Below are 21,733 nucleotides of genomic sequence, written 5' to 3'. Positions count from 1 at the left end.
GTCAAAGGCTTTGTGACTGGTTTAATATCCAAAACCCTCTTCTGGAGGTCTTCTCTGGTTATGGGAGATGGCTAATTCAGGCTACTTATCCCCATTGCAAGGGGTTTTAGATAGCACCCCTTCTAGACTCCAGGGAGATTCCATCTCACTAGGTTTCTAGCTCATTCCCGGTGCTCCCAAATTTCAGTCATGTCTCCCAATACTCTCTCCCTCCATTCTTCCCCTACCTTTTACTATCTCCACTGCCCCATCCACCCACAATTTCTATTCCATTTTCCTTCCCAGGTTAATTCATATATTCTCTGTGAGCCCTCTTTGTGACTTAGCTTCTCTGAAGCCCTGGTTTCTTAATATAGTAAGTAGGAATGATAATAACACCAAAGTTAATTTTGTTGTTGGATTTAAATGTGCTCATAATGAATAATTAGGTCCAGTGTCTGGTACCTTAGGATTTCTATTGCTGTGAAGAGACACCATGACCATGGCAGCTCTTATAAAGGAAAACATTTAATTAGGGCTGGATTACAAGTTCAGAAATTTAGTCCATTATCATCATAATGAACAGCATCGCAGTACACAGGCAGACTTGCTATTGGAAAGGGAGATGAGAGTATCACATCTGAATTGGCAGTCAGGAGAGAGAGAGAGAGAGAGAGAGAGAGAGAGACAGAGAGAGAGACAGAGAGAGAGAGAGAGAGACAGACTCTGGGCCTGGTTTGAGCTTCTTAAACTTCAAAGCCTATATGGTACACTTCCTCCAACAAGGCTGCGGGGCTTATTTCTTTCAAATACTGCCACTCCCTATGAGCCTATGTGAGCCATTTTTATGCAAACAACCACACTTGGTGAATAGCCTATATTTTGAGCTGATCTTGTTTCTGGCCTGAGATCCAGGTCCAGGGTCAGCACCGGGTTACAGGCCTGGGAAAGGAGGAAGAAAATCCATCACCGAAGCCCTTTAGTCAGAATCACATGGAAAAGGATCTAGAGACATCTAGATCAGGCCAGGCTGCTAGTCGTAGTATCTGATAAGTTATTTTGCACTGAACTCAGCAGAATTTCTGCTGATATGCTCTGGAGGACCAGATAGATAGCTGATCTTCTTTATGAGAAGGGCGAGTCTGACTTTGTGGAAGGGTACTTAATCCAGGGCTCAGGCTTATAGGGATATACATATCAGAATTTGTTCTCTCTCCCCCCCCTCCCCCTCCCCCTCCCCCTTCCTCTCCTACTCTCTCTGCCCTTGTATTTGCCTATGAGGTCATATGTAGAGACCTAACCCTAATCTGAACCCCAAACCCAACCCCATGTCTAATCCCAACCCCGAATTTTAACCTCTAACCCTGTCCCTGATTTTGACCTATCCCCAACCCCATCCTTCTTTTTTTTCTTTACTTTTTCAATTTTTTATTAGATACTTTCTTCATTTACATTTCAAATGCTATCCTGAATGTCACCTAACCCCCTCCCCCAGCCCTGCTCCCCTACCCACCCACTCCTACTTCTTGGCCCTGGCTTTCCCCTGTACTGGGGCATATAAAGTTTGTAAGACCAAGGGGCCTCTCTTCCCAATGATGGCCAACTAGGCCATCTTCTGCTACATATGCAGCTAGAGACATGAGCTCTGGGGGTACTTGTTAGTTCATAATGTTGTTCCACCTATAGGGTTGCAGACCCCTTCAGCTCCTTGGGTACTTTCTCTAGCTCCTCCTTTGGGGGCCCTGTGTTCCATCCAATAGATGACTGTGAGGGTCCACTTCTGTATTTGTCAGGCATTGGCATAGCTTCCTAACCCTAATCCTATCCCTAATCCTAACCCTATCCCTAACCCTATCCCTAATCCTGACCCCATCTCTATCCCTATCCCTATCCCTAACCCTATCCCTAATCCTGACCCCATCTCTATCCCTATCCTTATCCCTATCCCTAGCCCTATCCCTAGCCCTAGCCCTAACCCTAACCCTACCCTATCCCTAACCCTGACCAATGCCAGATGCCTTTTGACCACTATGCATCTTATGTTTTAAAGACAGGGTCTCTCATTGAGCCTGGAGCTTGCACTTTCAGGTCACTATATAGAGGGCATAGGTTGGCTGCTTCCTGACTCTGTCCTCGGCACTGGGATTACAGATGAATACCATGAAACCCAGCTTTTATGTGCGGATCTGAACTCAGGTTGAGCAGCAAGCACTTTATCCACTGAGCCATTGCTGCAGCCTCGAAATTTGATTCTTATGGTACACACAGACACAATAGTTTTATTCACAAAACAAATCAAGCTTTCTATATGGGGAAACCAAAGCACCTCTCCACGACTTCCCATGGCTTCTCTATCCTCTTGTTTTAATTCAGATAGGATAGGGTTTGTTGTTGTTGTTACCAACCGCCAATGCATCCTCTTAGAGACCCACTGCCGAGTAAGTGTGGACTCTTGGGTCCTGGGTGACCCCCTCTCATCCCTCATTCTCTGGTATTGAAAGAGGATTACATTCCTTGGCTTTTACTTTGTGACTCAGGGTCTCCTCCCTGGGCAGACACTTGAGCATCTGTCTTCTTCACACAGTAATAATCATATCCACACTGATGATAAGTGTCCAAAATGTGCAAGACCACAAAGTGTGCTCAATAATCACTTTAAAACTAAACTCACCTGGTCTGAGAGATGGCAGCTCAAAGGTAGAGCACTTACCTAGCATGCATAAGTCCTTGGGATAGAATGAAGAGAGAGAGAGAGAGAGAGAGAGAGAGAGAGAGAGAGAGAGAGAGAGAGAGAGAGAGAGAGAGAGAGAGAGAGAAAGAGAGGAAGAGAAGGAAAGAGAGGAGAAGAGAGGAGAGGAGAGAGGAGAGGAGAGGAGAGGAGAGGAGAGGAGAGGCGAGGCGAGGCGAGGCGAGGCGAGGCGAGGCGAGGCGAGGCGAGGCGAGGCGAGAAGAGAAGAGAAGAGAAGAGAAGAGAAGAGAAGAGAAGAGAAGAGAAGAGAAGAGAAGAGAAGAGAAGAGAAGAGAAGAGAAGGGAAGAGAAGGGCAATTTTCTTACCAACTCGCAGGTGGACATCAATTCTATGAAAATTGTAAGATAAACTAAATAAGAAGATGGGAGGCAAAGATTAGATGACATAATGAAAGCCTGGCAGGCTTGGTAGATGTTTTTAGGAGGAGGAAGAGTCTACTCCCATGATCTCCCTTCTGAAAATTTTCTTTGGGGAACCGCAAGAGAACAGAGGAGCTCTAAGTAGGGCATGGTTGTGGTAGCACAGTGCTTGGCTACATGGCTGAGATTGACTACCTTATGTTAATCTTGGGGTTGGTGTCCTTCTGTACAAGGGTCCTCAGCATTTCCTAGAATGTGGATTCTAGTCCAGAGCCAATGACACTCTGTTCTTCTGTAGATAATCAAGACAATGCTGTCCTTTAAGTCCTGTCTTAGTTAGGGTTTACATTGCTGAGAAGAGACACCATCACCAAGACAACCCTTATAAGGGACAACATTTAATTGGGGCAAGCTTACAGATTCCGAGGTTCAGTCCATTATCATCATGGCAGGAAGCATGGCAGGGGGAAGGCAGATATGGTGCTGGAGAAGGAGCCAAGACTACTAAATCCTGGTCTAAAAAGCAGTCAGAAGACTGGCTCTTCTGCCATGGGTGAAGCATATGACCACAAAACCTACCACTATAGTGACACACTTCCTCCAACAAGGCCACACCTATTCTAGCAAGGATGCACCTCCTAATAGTGTCACTCCCTGTAGGCCAAGCATTCAAACACATGAGTCTCTGGGAGTCCAAACCTACCCAAACCACTACAGGTTCTATCATCCAGAAAAAGTGTACCAAGGAACACAAAGGAGAAAACTTTAAAAAGAGCCTGAGGATGTAGGCTCAGTTGGATAACTTGTCTAGCGTTCGGGAGGCCTTGGGTTCAGTCCTTGGGGGGAAAAATTGGCAAGATGGTTTGTGCCTGTAATCTCAGCACTGGGGAGGCAGAGATAGGAAGAGAAGAGGTTTGAAATCATCTTTAGCTATGCAGAAACTTCAAGGCCAGCCTGGGATACATAATACCCTGTCTCAAAACCAAAACTCAACAAAGTGAAATAACAGAAATTTTAAACAAAGTGTCAATGCCAGTGCACAGAGTAGTAAGTCTATGTTTGTGGGAATCAATAGATGCAGTAAGCGAAGACTCCAGTTCCCTGCTAGCCAGGGAAGGTTTACGAGAAACCATGAGAGTAACTCTGATGGGGGCGGGGGGAGTCAGGGGTGGAAGAGAAGGAAGAAACTGTATCCATTGACTAAGTAGGGGTGTAAATGTGTCTGTTCGTTGACCAGCAGAAAGGTAGACTTTATTGATGGTCATGACACTGGATCTAAAATGAATGAATGAATAAATGAATGAATGAGTAGAGTCAGGACAAACAGCATGCTGATAGAATGGATTGATACAACAGATGGCCAGTAAGTGGAACACTGCAGTATTTGTCACAGAAGTTGTCATGCTTTCTTGATAAACTTGTGTGTGTTGGTTTTGATATGCTTGCCACATGGGAAGTGGCACTGTTAGGAAGTGTGGCCTTGTTGGAAGAAGTATGTCACTGTGTAGGCAGATTTTGAGGTTTCCTTGTGCTCAAGCCCCAACCAGTGCGGAAGACAGCCTCCTCCTGACTGCCTACAGAAGACAGTCTTCTTCAAATCAAGATGTAGAACTGTTGGCTCCTGCAGCACCATGTTGGTCTGCCTTCAGGCTGCCATGCTTCCTGCCATGATGATAATGGACCACACCTCTGAAAATGAACCCAGTGGATTGCTTTCTATTATAAGAATTCATTGTCTTGGACATGGTGTCTTTTCACAGCAATGAAGCTCTACCTAAGACAATGTGGATATATAAATCAAGCAGTTAAAAGCGTTGTTTAATACGTAGCATAAAAATAAAAACATCTTGAAGGCAAATCTCAGGGTGAGTTGGACAACATTTCAAAAATAAAAGTGTAGTGCATTAATAGGATATATTTTATTGGTAAAATTATTAATTTTTGGATGAGGGCGATGGCAACATAATGTTTGAAAATCTTGATTTAATGGCTCTTGAAATAACAACTTCATGAACAGGTACATAAGCGGTTCACTTTGGTATCTGGTTTTTCTTCTTTTAAATGACAGAGTAGGAAGGCAGAAACCTCACTGAGGAAGTGCACCATTGGATGAATCCACGGAACCTCACAGACCTCTGTGGAAAACACCATGGGGAAAACTCAGCTAACAAATGGCTTTTCCTTTCTTCTTCCTGGTTGTTCTTAAAAGTCAATCACTGTGTGTTGCTTCCTTCAAAATTTTAATGAGTTAAAAATCCATGAAAATTCTTTCTTTTAAAGCGTTTCCAACCAGATCACAAAATGTGTATTCTAATTTGTGTCGACCCCATGAGTAGGGTTACATTCAGCAAGTTTTAAGTCTCAAAGTTGACATGGCAAGGAAATCTATAGGCTAAATATTACTGTCAGGTGATGGCTTTACACCCGCTGTTACTTTTTTCCCTTCCTTCCTTCCTTCCTTCCTTCCTTCCTTCCTTCCTTCCTTCCTTCCTTCCTTCTTTCTTTCTTTCTTTCATTCTTTCTTTCTCTCTTCTTTTCATCTGTACGGGCTTGTGAAGAAAGTGGGACCTCACCCATGTGACGTAAACATTCTACCACTAAGCTACACTCAGCCTCGTTTCTTATCTTTACATAAAAATAAATGTTAACAGATGTTCTTCTATAGTCTTTCTTCACAGCAGTGAATCATTTTGTTCTGCTCTTTGATATACATTCCACCCATGTTAGAGAAGATTTTAGTCTTCATATTTTATTTATTTGTGAGTGTGTTGGAGGTAGGAGGCAGAAATGCCATGGCGTGCATGTGGAGGTCAGAGGACAACGTTGTGAAATCAGTTTTCTCCCTAAAACATTTCCCTGCATCCCAAGGATCAACTTCAGTTCATTGGGATTACTGGGCAAGTGTCTTTATTCACTGAGTCATCTCTGGCCCCTAGAAACAACTATTTAATGCCACCAAGTTATTACCATTCTTTCCGTAGATTCTCAAGAATTTTCAAGAGACTATAGAACTATAAACTCTAACTTAAAATCTAAAACTACCCATCATGTCTAAATCTAAAGTTAATCCAAAGCTATTTACATTTGAAACTTTAAACTTATTCATTATATTTATACAATTTTACTTTTATGTGGTTGTATGTGTGTATATGCATGTGTATGTGTATATGTGTGTGTATGTATGTGCATGTGTATGTGTATATATGTATGTGTGTATATGTATCTGTATATGTGTATTGTTTGTATGTGTGTGTATATGTATGTGTATATGTATGTGTGTATATATATGTGTATATGTGTGTATGTATGTGTATTTGTGTATGTGTGTATACATGTATGTAAATGTGTATATGTGTGTGTATGTGTGTGTATATGTATGTATATATGTGTGTGTATGTGTGTGCATGTGTATTTGTTTATGTGTGTGTATATATATGTATGTATATGTGTATATGTGTATGTGTGTATATGTGTGTGTATATGTATGTGTATGTGTATATGTGTGTGTATGTGTGTATATGTATGTGTATATGTGTGTGTGTATGTGTGTGTATATGTGTGTATGTGTATGTGTGTGTATGTATATGTGTGTGTGTATGTGTATACGTGTGTGTATGTATACATATACGCATACACATATGTGTGAGTATGCATGCACTGGCCTCAGTTCTTCTTCAGGACTCATCCACTTTGTTTTGTTTCATTCATTTTTGTTGGTTATGAAATCATCTCACAGTCAATAAATAGCAATATATCTTCTTATGTGTGTGCATTTTCTTTAAATACAGTAGCTTCTCTTCGGACCTTCCACTCATTTTACTAATACACTGTGCATACTATAGTCATTTTAGTCTTTGTATCAGTAGCTGTGTCATATGTGGATGGTTAAATGGGCAACGTAAGGGATTCTTTGTGCTTTTCTCTTCAGGCATCTATCATGATTCAGGAGATGTCTATGTTGGTCTAAATTTCATGCCTCTTTATTGTTTCCTATTTGCCCATTTTCATACTTGATTACTTTTTATAGATAACCACTTATCTCTTGATACACACCTGTATTAGCTTCTTCTGTAACATGGAATTCATCACCAACAATGAAATTATGTTACAATATTGTATTCACCTGTTCCTTTTAGTATTAGTAGCCCTGAGATGCAGTCATGTGCAACATAAAGACACTGTTTCCATTGAGGACACACATATTACATAGCGGTTTGGCAAGATTGTAAGGGAGCTGAGATTTTCTATTATCCTATTTCCATTGTCTGGTCACATTATCGCCATTGTAATGTTGTAGCACAATGCAGTGCTCCTGTGTGCGGTGGTGCTGCTGTGAATGGAATTGCTCTATTGTCGCTCATGTAAAATTATGATACCTACAATTATGCCTCTTAATACTTTAGGATGATAAGTGACTGATTTATGCATCCAATCCACCATAATTTATTGATATTTTTGTGCACATGCCTTCTACTGATGAAAACAAACTCACTGTAAAGAGAATGTCATGGTACCCTGGAAGCATCCTCATCTATCTAAGACTTCACAGGCTTTTGACTGAACCAGAGCTGCCTCCCATGATTGACATCCACAAGTACAAGTGTTTAAGCACTGTCAAATGTTTGGACATAGACAAGATTGCCCAATGGCCCATTCCAGACCATGTCCCACCAGTAAGTGGCATTTGGCTGTGTTTCCTAATTCAGCTAACTTTAATTTGGGGGCTCGTGTCCCTGTTTTTTTGTCTTTACCGATTTCCCTTGTCTTTAAATAGTATTGACGTCACTAGCATCTTGTCCCTCTGTCTTTTAATCTAGTCAGGCTTTCTAATGACACTTTGAGGCGCCTACTCTGTTTCAAGTGAATCTTGATTCAGTGTGCTGAACCATCGTGAAACTGACTAATTGTCAGTGTGAGAAGCTAGCTTTTCATTGCAGCCTTAGTAAGCTGTGGATCTGGGAAATAGGGCATCACCATTTTTTCAACCTTGTCTCTTGAGTCAGCCAAGAGCTGCTCAGGCTGACTGGCTCTGCCAGTCTTTCTCACAGGGTGCTCTTTAAAACCAATCACCACCATGGAGTTGGGCACTGGTCTTCACCTTGCCTGCTACAGAATATTAAGCACAGCTGGGCTCTGGAAAGCCTCTCAGCCCACTACTTGGAGCTCTGAGCTCTTTTGTAACCCAGGGAAATGGTTGTCTAGCACCTGGCACTCACCTACAAGTTGCCTGTGTAGTTGTTTCCACGCTATTACTCTATATCTAGAGCACTGGGATGATAATCAACACAGAGTTATAAAATTCCCTTGACCAAAAAATCTATACTTGGCAGGTCACAGAGATTGAGAAGTGAAACTTCACTTAGACCCAGACATCAGGCAATCTGAGAACACTACAGAATCTCAGGGCTTAGTGTTAAGTTTTGTGTGTGTGTGTGTGTATGTGTGCGCGCGAGTGCACGTGAGTGCACATGCACAAGCAAGCATGAGTGCATATTCATGCTTGTGGGTGCATGGGTATATGTTTATTTGCATTTACATGTGTGCAGAGGCCAGAGGTTAGTCTCTTACACCACTACTCGAGTGCCAACCATCTTCCCTTCCCTTCCCTTCCCTTCCCTTCCCTTCCCTTCCCTTCCCTTCCCTTCCCTTCCCTTCCCTTCCCTTCCCTTCCCTTCCCTTCCCTTCCCTTCCCTTCCCTTCCCTTCCCTTCCCTTCCCTTCCCTTCCCTTCCCTTCCCTTCCCTTCCCTTCCCTTCCCTTCCCTTCCCTTCCCTTCCCTTCCCTTCCCTTCCCTTCCCTTCCCTTCCCTTCCCTTCCCTTCCCTTCCCTTCCCTTCCCTTCCCTTCCCTTCCCTTCCCTTCCCTTCCCTTCCCTCCCCTTCCCTTCCCTCCCCTCCCCTCCCCTCCCCTCCCCTCCCCTCCCCTCCCCTCCCCTCCCCTCCCCTCCCCTCCCCTTTCCTTCCCTTCCCTCCCCCCTCTCTCCCCCTCTCTCTCTTTTGAGAAAGGTCTTCATTGGCTTGGACTCATCAGTTAAGCTAATGCCTGCCCATCTATACCTCCTCAGTGGTGGGACTACAAGTGCTTGCCACCATGCTCAGGTTGAAACACAGGTCCTCAAGTTTACATGACAAGCACTTATCAAGTGTGTAAAGCCACCCAGCCTTTATGCAACATATTGAGTCTGAAGAGATAGCTCAGTTGGTAAAATGTTTGCTTAGCATGCATAAGGCCAGAGATTTGATCCCCAACATCTCATAAAGCAGGGGGACACGGTGCTGAAGGCCTTTAATCCTGATATTCAGGAAGAAACGGCAGAAGAATTTTGAGTTCAAAGTCAGCTTCAGCTGCAGAGTCTGATGCCACCCTGCACTATATAAGAAACTATCTTTTTTTAAAAAAAGTAGAAAATAGGAGGAATCATAGTTTTGAAGAAGAGACAGGGGGTTTGGAAGAGAGGGATGGGGATAGGAGAGGGCAAACATAATCAAAACACAATATGCACACATATGAAACTGTCAAAGAATTACAAAACTAAGAGTTTTTAAAAGATGTTTTGGGGACTGGAAGACATATGAGATGCCATTGATAAAGGAAGAGGAATGAATGTTAGCAATAGATTCAGGAGTCCCCAAACATAGCCTTCAACTGCAGGAAAATCTCCAAAGGAGACTACTCAAAATAAGACAAAACACAGGCATCCCACATCTGCGCTGTCTAATCTCCAGACAAATACCTCTTGCTTAAGCTCAGACTCTCCTGGAAATATTGTGACAAGAATCTTGTGTGTATTTTTTAAGGGATTTGTTTGTCGGTTAATAGGTTAGGGATTTGGGTTAGGCCTTACGAGAGTTATAAACTCAAGGACTTGGCTTATCAAAATTATGTCTTATAGCTGTTTTGGTAAAGTCAGTGGCCAAGATGCCTTCAAAACAGACTCTCAGCAGAATCTGTTTCCAAAGGAACTGGGAGTGATCGTTCTCCTGGGAAGTTGATATTCCAGCACATTTAAAAAATGTATATCTTAGGAAAAATCAGAATGTGAAAAGGTCAAGTAGCCGGATAAGCTGAGCTGATGTCCAGGAGCTGTGGGGACAGGAGCTGCTGGAGAAGAGGGGGCAAGCAACAGAACGACTTGAACAATTTATCTTCTTAATTTCTCCATGGTAAGAAAGAGTCTGGCTTTGTATCCACTGAGAACCAAAGCATAGTATTTTTAAGCTTAGTTCCTAGAACTACCCTGTCTCTTGGATATATGGCTTTGGCTTTGGCTGTCCACAGATTTCATTTGAACTGTCCCTAATCCCACTAGAACTCCAAAATTCAGAGCATTATTGTCCCCAGTTTCTCCATTTAGTTCCCCCAAGCAGGGGGAACATCTATTAGGAAACTTAAGAAATGATGCCAAGGGCTGATGTACAGTTTAATTTGCCATGCATGGGAGAGACCCATGTTCAAGCCCAGAATCTCAAGATTAATTGTGATTAGTGAAACCTGCAGAACTTTAAAGGAAGCCAAGACAAGTCTGTGTATACACATGGAGCCTAAAAGAGAGGCTTTGGCAGCCTTCTCTATCACACTCCATCTATTCCTTTGAGGCAGGCTCTCTCCCTGACTCTGAGCCTCAAGTTTCCTCAGCTTGGCTAGAAAGCAGCAAGCCCCAGCAATAGCAATTGCCATGTCTCTCGGTTGAGCTAGGGTTACAGGAGGGGTCTGGGATCCAAACTCTAGTTCTCCATTGTCTAAGCTTCAGTTCTTGCTCTCAGGATCCTGTCTTGGGTTTTTGCCTTGGCTTCCCTTGATGATGGAATGACACTAGGAAGTGGAAGGAGTTAACTCTTTCTTTTCCATGATGGTTACAGTCAGTGTTTGATTACAGTAATAGAAATAAAACTACGATTCATGGTTATGATATACTATTGGATTAACTCAGTAAATTCTGTAATGATCAATCAGAGTAATTAGCATGCCTGTCACCTCAGAAAATTGTTATTGGGTGGTGGTGAGTGAGGACGTTCCAAATTCTCTTCTGCTAGCTATCTATGCAGTACACTATGGAAACCATATCACCTTCTGAGTACTGGCACATTGGGGCTTATCCATGTATTAGCCAGCCTTGTCTCTTCACCCTTTTCCCCTCTACCTGGTATGCGCTAATCACTGTGTAGTTGTCTTTAGCTGTGGTTCCATAAGCAAATGAGACCATGCAACGTTTGTCTTTTGTTCCTGGATTATTCACTTAATGGCTTCTGGATATGTCCGTTGTGTCATGAATGACATATTCCACATTTTATTTTTAATGGACAGCTAATAGCTAGAAATATATTTACTGCCTCTCGCTGATGCTCTCCCGGGCTGATTTTTACATCTGAGATACTTACAAATATGCTTACTGCAGTAAACACAGACTCGCAGATGTCTCCTCACTATATTGATTTCATTGTCTTTATCTACACAGACAGTAGTGTGGTTGTTGGACTGTGTGGCAGTTCTATTTTTAGTTAGTTTTTTTTTAAACCTCTATATTGTTTTCCATAGCTGTAGTAATTTACATTGCCATCAAAAGTGTGTAAGGGGCCCAGCTTTTCCCTTTATTCTCTTGCCCATGTTTGTCCTTTTGGTCACAGGGACGATAACAAAAGCAAGGTGATGTCTTGTGGTTTGATGTGGATTTTTCCGAAGGTTGGCAGTGTTGATTGTTTCACTCACAGATGTGTTGGTCATTTCTATGTCTGGCCTTACAAATGTTCGTCTATTCATGTATTTTTGTCTCACTTTATAATCAGGTTCTTGTGGGGGGATATTTTGCTCCTCAGCTTCTTGGGTTCCATGTGTATTTTAGATGTTAGCCCCTTGTCAGTTGTATATTTCCTCCCTTTCTGTATGTTGTCAAAGATCCTATAAACAACCGTCTCCAAACAATCTTTATAAAAGAGAAGAAAACCAGATGGTGGGGGTTGTAACCCTCTTTCTGAATCAGGTGGGATATCATGGAGGGGTCTGTGGGTCCAGGTGCTTCAAATTACCTCTAAACAAACTGGAAACTATGTATGGGAGGGTTTTAATGAAGGCGAGGACTCAACTTCTAGTTAGAAACATAGTAGAGAATATTTAGTCAGATCAGTGCAGTTTCTTGCCGCAACACAGCATCTCTAGGACAGCTCCCAGAGAGTGTTTTATGCCCCCACATTTCCCAGCTGAAGCACAGTAGATGCACTTCTGAATTAAATCAGCGGAGGAAGGGATTCTCCCTGTGGACTGGAGACAGTGGACCACGGATTGTACCTCTTTCTTGTTATATGGTCTTTTGGTGCTGGGCAAGGGAGAGGAGATGTCCCTGTGGAAATCGTGGACGGTTCAGGGAGATGAGATCTTGGGTTGTGCACGCAGCTTATATACAGAGCCTGGTCCATAATAGACACTCACTAATAGTTTTGTTATTTCTAGAAGTTTCCCTGCACTGCTCATCTTGCAACATCTGGAATGGCGTTGGAGATTAGCTGGAAGGAGCGCAGGAGAGAGTATATGTATATGTATATATATGTATATATTATTGAAGGGATCTTGTAGCTAAACAACTTAAAAGGATGGTTTTACAACTCACATTTTAAAAAAAAATTTAGTGTTCTTAAATCAATCAGTAAGTATTAATGTATATAGATTTATGAGAGCATGGTGTACTGTTGTGGCTTATCTTCATATCATATGCCTAAATCAAGCCAATCAACCTGTCTGTTCCTACTATAAGAAATTTATCGCCTACTATTTTTTTTTTTTTTTTGCTTCAAAAACTTCCTGGAGCATCAGAGTCCTCCCCCCATCTAAAACCTTGGGTAGCAACTGAATTCAGACTTTTTTTTTTCCAATTTAGAAAGGCGATGCAAAAGCCCATAATATTCAAACGTGGATATCTTCAGAATAGACTGAGTGCATTCGTACAAACAATAACATTACAATTGCTGTAGGAAAAACCATGCTCGTTCACTGTGAATGAAAGGAATATTTTAAATAGTATTCAAATTGGGTTGGAGCACCTAATGCATTTTAGCTTAACTTAAACAGAAACAAGATTTTCCACATTTTAAAATGGCACACAAGGGCTTGTTGGTCTTAGATAAATCACACCAAGGAGTATTTACTGGGCTGTCCGAGGATCCTGATCTGCATTTTAAAGTATGTTTCAAATAACCAACAAGACAAGCATTCCAAACACAACCCATTTGTCAGTGGGAGGTGAGATGCAGCAAGAAAAGTAGCTGAGACTTTAGTATTTGAACCATCAACAAAGACCAAGTAATGCTACCTGTGTTGGGCCATAAGGACTTTTCCTAGGTGATGCTTCCAGCTGCATCATGCCAAGACCTCAGGATTAAAAGGATGTGCCTTCTCTTTTTCTTATTTCTCTGTTAATTCCTGTTTCCTTTTCCTCAGAAATAGTTAATTTGCCCTAGATTTTGTGCTGATGACACTCAGTCTTGGTGGCTGTCACGTCTTAATCAGGGCAAGTTGATGAAATGTGGAGGCCACAGTGATTTTAGTTTTTATGGGAGCCACACTTTTTAAATATATGTATTATATATTAATATAAATATATATAATGTTATATATTATATATTAATTTTAATTCATGGAGTGCTATGTCTTTGAGATCATGTAACAGAATTTAAAATATTAGGGATAAAAGATCCCTGGTGGACCAGTGGCTGCTCCAAGGAAGTGAGAGCCTAGATTCTGAGTACAGCTTGTAAGTAGTGCCTGGCTTATTAGAGCCCCCCATGGCAGTTTTGTCATTTCCATAAGTCTCCCTATGCTGCCTCTGCTTTTACTTGCATCCTCTAGAATGGTTTGGGAGACTGGCATGCCAGAGCAGTGGAAAGTGAATGGAGAGTTGCTGAGAAACATAGCTCTTCCTTGAACGAACTGTTCCAGAGTTAATGGTGATACACACCAGTACAGTATTTGGCTTACCCCATGAAAGAAACTAGGATCTATAGAGATGTCTGAACTCACAGTAGAAACACAGGTAATTTAACCCACTTGCCACAGAGGACTAAAGAATTTGTAAGTGGTTTGTCATTAGGAGTTCCAGTGAAATAAATGCTTAATAAATAACCCCCTTTTATTATTTAACAGCCATAGGAGACAAAAAAAAAAAAAAAACCCCAAAACCAAAAACATAGATTTTTGCTGTTGTTTTCTTGCTGTCTACCTGATGGTGCCATTGGACTTTGACATGCCTCTGCTTCCCAAGGACTGGGGTTACAGGGGTACATCAAAGTGCTTGGTTTCATGGTGACCTGGGTGTGAACCCAGGGCTCCATACATTCTAAACAAGGAATCTTAATACCTGAGCTGCATCACTAGCTCCTGGACGTTTTTTGTTTGTTTGTTTGTTTGGTTGGTTGGTTGGTTTTTTTTTTTGTTGTTGTTGATTTATTTTTATTTTTCCTTTTAACCTTTCAAAACAAAACTCCCCCAGAGCCTCGTTATAGTGTGTATTTACTACACTGTAGGTCAGGGGAGGTCATTGTAAACCTTTTTCCCTACACCTGACAAAATGCAGGAAGCAGAGTTGATTTGGCTCCAGGATCTTAGAGGATCTTAACCACATGGTGATTTCTCCTGCACTCTGCAGGCCCCTATAGTCTCCTATTGTCAGCAGTTTTGAGTGTCTTTGGGGTCCTGTTTACACAGCCAGATTACGGAAAATCAGTGCAATGGTGCCTTAGGTTTCCGTCCCTCTTTGACCCTAAGGTGTCCACAGCTCAGATGGCTGCAGAGAATCTGACCCAGCAGAATCTTACCCCTGATCTCTTTTGGCAACTGTTTCCTATCATTCGTGACATTAATGAAATTTCTTTATGTTTTTCTGTGAGGCCAGGTGGATAAAGATTCTGAGCAGGAATAGGGAAATTAAGGATAATAAAAAACGCCATCAAAGTCAAACAGTGATGCAGTTCAACACTCTCCCTGCCCCCCAATAAACATAAAACCACTTTACGCTTAAGTGGACATGTCACCAGTCTTTCTGTGATGTTAGAGATAGGAGTTGAAGCTCATTTATGCTAACCACCAAGGAAGGATCCTTTATTGTAGTATTTATGGAGACTCCTTGTTACCTTGCAAATACCTTGCCTCTTCCTGTTCCTGGTGGCTCGGGCATCTTTTGAAGAGCGGTGTGTTTTTGCATAACATGTGCACTTTTTCCTCCCCCTCCCCCCAAACGAGCAGCACATTCAACATTGCAAGCATTTTCTCTCTCTCTCTCTCTCTCTCTTTCTTTTTTTCTTTCTTTCCCTCTTTTGCTTAGAACAGAGGTGGAAACCCCAGGGGACTCCAGTACCCACTTGATAGGCGCACTCTCTTAATCAGCCTGTAATGGAGCTAATGGCTGTTTGTCATCCTTGGAGATATAAATTTCCTGGCGGTGGCTCCTGCAGACAGGGCGTGAAGTGTGCTCTGTGTGCCAGCAAGGGCTGATAATCAGCAGAAGGGCAGGGTGCTCCGTTAGCCAGAAGAGTCTAGGCTTCCGGGCTGCCAGCTGCCGGACTCGCCTCTCCACTTCTGAGACATGGACAAAGCCGGTAGGTCAAAATAGCCTGGATTCTCCCTGGCTGCCGGCTTCCTCTGCAGTCCACTTCCTCTGCAGCATGTAGTCCTCCTATTTGTTGCTCGCGTTCTGGACTTCAGTGTTCCAGACTGGGAAGCATGCAGTATATTAACCCTGATGATGCATTGACTCCAAGGAAATCAGTGTTTTCTTTGAAGTTTAGCAATGGGCTGGTGGTGGGGGGGGGCAGTTTAACAAGCCATGGTCACCGTTTTGAAGACTGCACTGCTATTTTATTTAGGCTGCAGGAAATGTGGTGTTTGATTTTTGTGCTCAGCACAGTGGTTGCAAAAAAAAAAATGCATATAGTTAATGACAACTATTCCTAGGGCATGGCAGAAGGTAAATGGAGCTAAGAATATTAAGAGCTGGATGGATTTTTGAAACTATTACAATACGGCACTGTGTAGTAACATAAGAATTATGTGGTCTGATGCTTTTATCCTCCTATTAGAATGCAAGCTCAAAAAATGTTACTGTATGCTCTATTATCTTAATATGAGATTACAGACATTAGTGATCAGTCTGCCTTACATCTTTCAATATCTGTTTATACTGTCTTTATATGGCAGCTATACAAACATAAATGAAGTATTTTAGTTAATTGATTTTAATTAATTAATTAATTAGTTAATTAATTAAGATCTACTTCTCAGGGAGAAGTTTTTGTTCTTTCTTAGCTGTAGTGAACTTTTAGAAGCTACAGACTGTGCTACTGCTCCCATTTTTTGAGCCCCCCTGCTTGCACTCTGGATTAGTTTCAGCCTGACACTCAGTAGGTCAGTCACTAGGCTGTTCTGCGCCGGAGAGTGGTGTCAGTGGGACGTGGGACCCTGGTAGCTCTCCTGAAAGGATTTGATGTTTCTGATACATCCTACATACCAAGACCACCCCACAAGCAAGTTTGTTAGGAAATTGATCAGTTTCCGTCAGCTGTGTAGGTGAAGATTTTGAAGGCAGCATATTCTGTGTTGATTGATACAGGAGTTTGCCAGGCACAAAGCACTCATTTCACTCATACTGACTTGGGCATTGAACAAGCTTAAATAAATCAGAACAGTATGATATTAGGAGTGAGAACCCTAGGGAAGTGGAAGGAATAAAAGAACTGTAAGAGGAAGTGTGCATGCGTGCATGCATGAATATGCACGTGCTTGTGTGTGTGTGTATGTATGTGTGTGTGCGTGTATTAACAGTAGGGGGAGGCAGTCTGGATTCACACATATACCTACATCCCCACTTTGGTTATGACACTGTGTTGTGGAGCAGGGCATGAGATCTCCTAGCTATGCTGTTCTATGACCAGGAACAATGTAAAGATCAATCAGAAGGTTCTCTGACTGCAGTAGAAAAGTGAGCAATGAATTAAATAAATAAACAAACAAACTAGCATCCTCAATTTAGCCTCTTTTAAAACTTCAACCACCCACAATCAATTATACTGACGTCCTGGCAGAATGATCACTTTAATTCAGCAAATGCCTTTCCTAACTGACTCATATATTTATTTAAAGGCCATTTAAGAAAAGACAAGAAACAGCATGCTGGAGCAGCCTTCTTGGAGGCTTCACGGTGGTGAAGGGTGATTAATTCTTTATTTTTTTTCTAACTTTAGCTTTGGAGGAATAAGCAAATACAATGTAGCTGTATTTGCTTGTGTAACTAAATGTCACCAACAAAACACCTATGCTCCTGACAAGTTTGAAGCATCCTAATGTGTTCTGGAAAATGGCTCTTAAAGTAGATATCTCTATATTATTTTCGGTTTTAGATGCAATCCTTAATATAGGCTTGCATGCCTTTCAATAGAATGATAGACTTTCAGCGATATTTGAAAAGTTCATAAATACTATTTTCTTATAGTGCTGTATAATTGGCCATCAGTGATCATGATGTACAGTCATTTCTTGGATGATATAAAAGCCAGTCATGCAAAGAGAAAATGTAAGCACCAGTTATCCACATATGCTCTGATAAACTGTAGTCACTGTAAGAAATGCATTTGAAATGTATTGGTAAGTGGCCAAAAACAAACCCAAAAAACTTCAAGACTGAGTTATCTTTAACATAATGCCAAGCGATCCAGTTCACTTTGGAACATTGCAGCTTCTCCACTTTCATTTAAATAAAACAATATTGTTGAATATTTGCGTCAACCTGTAGTCAGGAGTGGTCTTTGGTGGTGGCGATTTGAGCCCAGCAGTTTGAAGCTGAACTCCATCATGACGGTTGGACCATCATCAGTTTCTTCCTGAAGGAGCCACGCCCCCTTCCAGCAAGTCCCTTTTCCCCACTGGGACTTGCATAAATAATCCTTAGTCAGAAACACAGCAGCGGGGCCTGCATAAGCTAAATGTCTTCGATTTGCTCAGATCAATCAGAGCGCCACATCAGAGATATTTTCATGTGGTTTCTGTTGTTAAACAAGGAGAAGAGATGCTACTGAGGACTCCGGCTTTCTGGGCGAGACAAGATCTTCTCAGAGACTTTGGCTGTGAGATCCAGTCTCCTCTTCAGGGCAGAGCTGACATCCCCACAATCTCAGGGAAGGAGACACCCCTTCCCCATTATTGCTGGCTTAGGTCTTCCTTTAAAAGCTTTTCCTGGAATAACAATAAAATATTTATCAAACTATGTATATGGACTGTGTCAAAACAATCTCAGTAACCCACGATCTGCTTTTTAAATTTCAGCTGCTATTTTTTCTTAGAAGTCACAACTCCTCAGAGAGGTGGCCCTTTATACTCACTCACCTATGGCCACATCTGTAGTCCAAGTCATGCTGCAATTTCTCACCTCATGCTCCTCAAGAGGTTCTCATGGATGAGACTTGGGAGGAGGCTGAGGCATTGGCAATGAGCGGTGCATGGTGATTATCCAAAACAATTCTTGGGCCTGTCACTGTGTAATCTACAGGACAGAGTATTGCAAACCATTCTTTCCCATTTATTGAATACATTTTTCTTACTTGAAATCAATAGATTTCATTCACATTGTAGGGATCTTAAAAGGTGCTATGATTTCGAGATGAAGCAACGGCTGCAGAGAGCCCTTGGTTTTTTTATCCCAGTGGCCAACAATCTTTTGACCCTTGATGTACAAATCACAGAATCACATTTACTGGTTCCGATTTCCCTGCTGGAGAATGAGGATGGTTCGTGTGAAGTAGACTGAGGAAGGTTTACACGGGAGCCATCAAGAGCGCCTCGTCAGCATGCATGCACGGTAAATGATTCTGTCACCTCAGTGACAATAAACACATGACAGAAACTTCATTTGCTTCTATTTCCCACCTCTACGTGATGACCATCACTCTACCCATCTCTTCAGATTGGAGTGAAGAGAAAAGAAGATACTTCATGAAAAGCTTTTGCTACAATGGCTGGCGTATACTATTTAGAGAGTCATTGGAAAACTGACACAGGTTGCCTTGTGAACAAATACATGTTCTAGCAGGGTGGCTTTAGGAATGCAAACGACTGTGGAAAAGTAAGCAATGAGAGCAGTCAGGTGGCTGGCCCAAGAGTATAATTGGAAACTGATGTGGGCGGCTCAGTGGGGATGGGGTGGAGGGGTGCATTGGATGTGCATCACAGAACATGCTGAGTGTGGACGTAGGCAGAGCTTGCCTAGTCAAAGGAGACCTTTGGGGTTTCTAGTTTGAGAATCTAATAGTCTGACACCATGAAACAGAAAATGAATTGTAAGGGAAAGGTGGCAAGTCCCATTTTGAATCTGTTGAATTAAAAATACCTTCTGTGTTAGCCAGAGGAGTTCAAAGTAGATGGAAGGTGTACACACACACACACACACACACACACACACACGAGTACACATGACGAGAGAGATTTGAGATAAAGCAGGGTAGTTGATTTCTTTGGATTTTCTTTATATTATATATAAAATTTATATATAATAAATAATTATATATTAAAATTATGCATAAACATATACATTTGAATATGTAATATATTTAAATAAAATATATTTATATTTTAAACAAATATATATTTACATTTGTAAGTATTCAGCCCAATCAACCCGAGAATAGCTAATGTCCCCCTCAGCCTGTGGCAGATCCCACAGGAGGCGGAGTAAAGAAACTTTCAAATGCTTCATTTTTTCAATACAGATGGAAATAAGAGCAGACTCAAGAGGGAAAAATGCCCCAAAATACTAAAATAATTTGGATAAAGTCCAGACCATCCATAAGATGAGGTAAACACAGACATTTTATTTTAAGCAGGTTTAAAACTTAAAATTGTGAACAGGAGAATTTCCTCTGGAAAGCCCTCATACCAAAGTGCCTGACAAATCAAAGGTGCTGTCTCAGGAGAAGGGTGAGAAGCAGGCCAGACTCCCTTTGGGAGTTTGTGTATTTTGGAAGGGAATGCTTCCTAGCACAGACAACTTATTTTGTTTATCTTCTCCCTCTAATCTAGTGTGGTAGCATCATCCTATTGTTTCCTATAATTATGCTAGCCATGATACTTTGTAGGATACAAAGTATGTAGACTAGATACATATATGTATGTAGCATACATACATATATGACATATATGTATATGTAACATATGTATATAGCACACACATATATGGACATACTTTTCATATGTACCTAAGTGGCACTCTTAGTTGGGGAGGTTAAAAGTCTTGGTATAAAGGACTGTAATACTTATAGTTATCCTAATACACAAAAACAATTTAAGACAAATTTTCTTTGTAATTAAAGAAAGAAATGTATTTTTATTCCCTGAAATACTCTTTATCTTATTATTGAGCACTTTTCCCTCTGTGGTGTTTTGTGTCTCGGTGGTGAGGACCACACACAGGTACCAGTGCTTACTAGTCAAGCATTCTCCCACTGAGCTACAGCCTTGGCACTCCACTGTCCATTGCGTTTACTGTGAAATGGATGGTTTCCAGTGTATCTCATCATACAGACCACTGAGCTCCCTCAGCATTTTACACCTTTCTAAAGTGAATGAGTACTTGGTAAATCTCCTTTTGGGGATATTTGTTTGCAAGTTGGTTCTATACTATTTTAGAAATCTCTGCCCTTTAAAAGAGACCTTCAAAAAGTGAAAAGGAGCTTATGTCAGAGTGCCAACTGCTCTGAGGTGGACGCTGAGTGTTCTTCCTGGTTTTCGTTTTAGCTGTAGAGTGACGTGCATTTCCGGAGACCAGAGTAGCTCCGCTTAGCATGTGCTGCCGCAAAGGGCTTCTTGCTTTTGTTTTCCGACCATTGGAATTTGTGCTCAGTGGCTTTTGTTTTGTTTCATTTTTCCTTTTTGCAAACTCTCATCTTTACAACAGCAAAACAAACTCTGAATTTTCTGTATCCACAAGACAAAACAGGAAGGATTCTCAAATGGCTTCAGTCAAAATGAACAACTGGAGGGAAAAGTTATGGAAAGAAAACCAACAAGAATGCATTTGGGCAGCAAAGATGAGAAGCAAGCATGAATGATACACCATCTTATACTAATTTCTGCTTATCACTTCTCCCAGATACACACACTGAGACGTTGACGTTCAGGCAATCGGGAAACTGGCATTTAAGAGCATTAAACAGGGCTGATAGCCTGCTCCTAGGGTTAGCATAGAATTCCTTCCTGCACTCACTGACCATTGCTGGAAATCCCTAAGCTGGACTACATAGCGTCGCATTTCCCAATCAACGTCAGAGTCTTTCCACAGAATATATTGTTCTCTGAGGTGGGTGTGGAGATTTGGAAATCACTGTTCAAGTCCCTCTGTTCTTCTCATGTTTGCTTTCCATGTTCGCTCCATGCTCCATCTCCAGAATTCATTTTGACTCTCACAAGTCAAAAATTGGAAGTCATCTTTGGTATCTAGCAAATCATTCATGTTCATAAGTACCAATGCCTGATTGGTGAGAAATTGAACGACCATGTTGTCTACGTTCAGGGCTTTACTTCTTCCTCGCTGTTGCCCTTTTGGGGCACACAGTTGGTGCTTAGATTCACTTTATGATGACGTAAGGTGGGAGAGGCGGCCAGGACTCCAACCGGCTTTG

At 41.8% G+C, this 21,733-nt stretch overlaps 1 protein-coding gene across 5 annotated transcripts in view; it reads left to right on the top strand.

The window, feature by feature from the left end:
- Phactr2 (phosphatase and actin regulator 2) overlaps positions 1-21,733 on the top strand; it is a 283,559-nt gene that overhangs the window by 65,383 nt on the left and 196,443 nt on the right. Inside the window, exon 1 of one of the 5 annotated variants that reach the window (XM_029482380.2) lies at positions 15,469-15,667. The exons of the other annotated variants lie outside the window; for them this stretch is intronic. Within the exon in view, the coding sequence (XP_029338240.1) occupies positions 15,655-15,667 (13 nt within the window). The 5' untranslated portion in view covers positions 15,469-15,654. Of the gene's footprint in view, positions 1-15,468; positions 15,668-21,733 lie in introns of those variants that run through there. 5 annotated transcript variants of the gene reach the window in all.

This window comes from Mus caroli, unplaced genomic scaffold (assembly GCF_978045245.1).
Source record: "Mus caroli unplaced genomic scaffold, Mus_caroli_1 scaffold_9, whole genome shotgun sequence".
Lineage (NCBI taxonomy): Eukaryota > Metazoa > Chordata > Mammalia > Rodentia > Muridae > Mus > Mus caroli.
The sequence above is the reverse complement of the archived record's forward strand: the minus strand, read 5'-3'. Positions and strand labels throughout refer to the sequence as shown.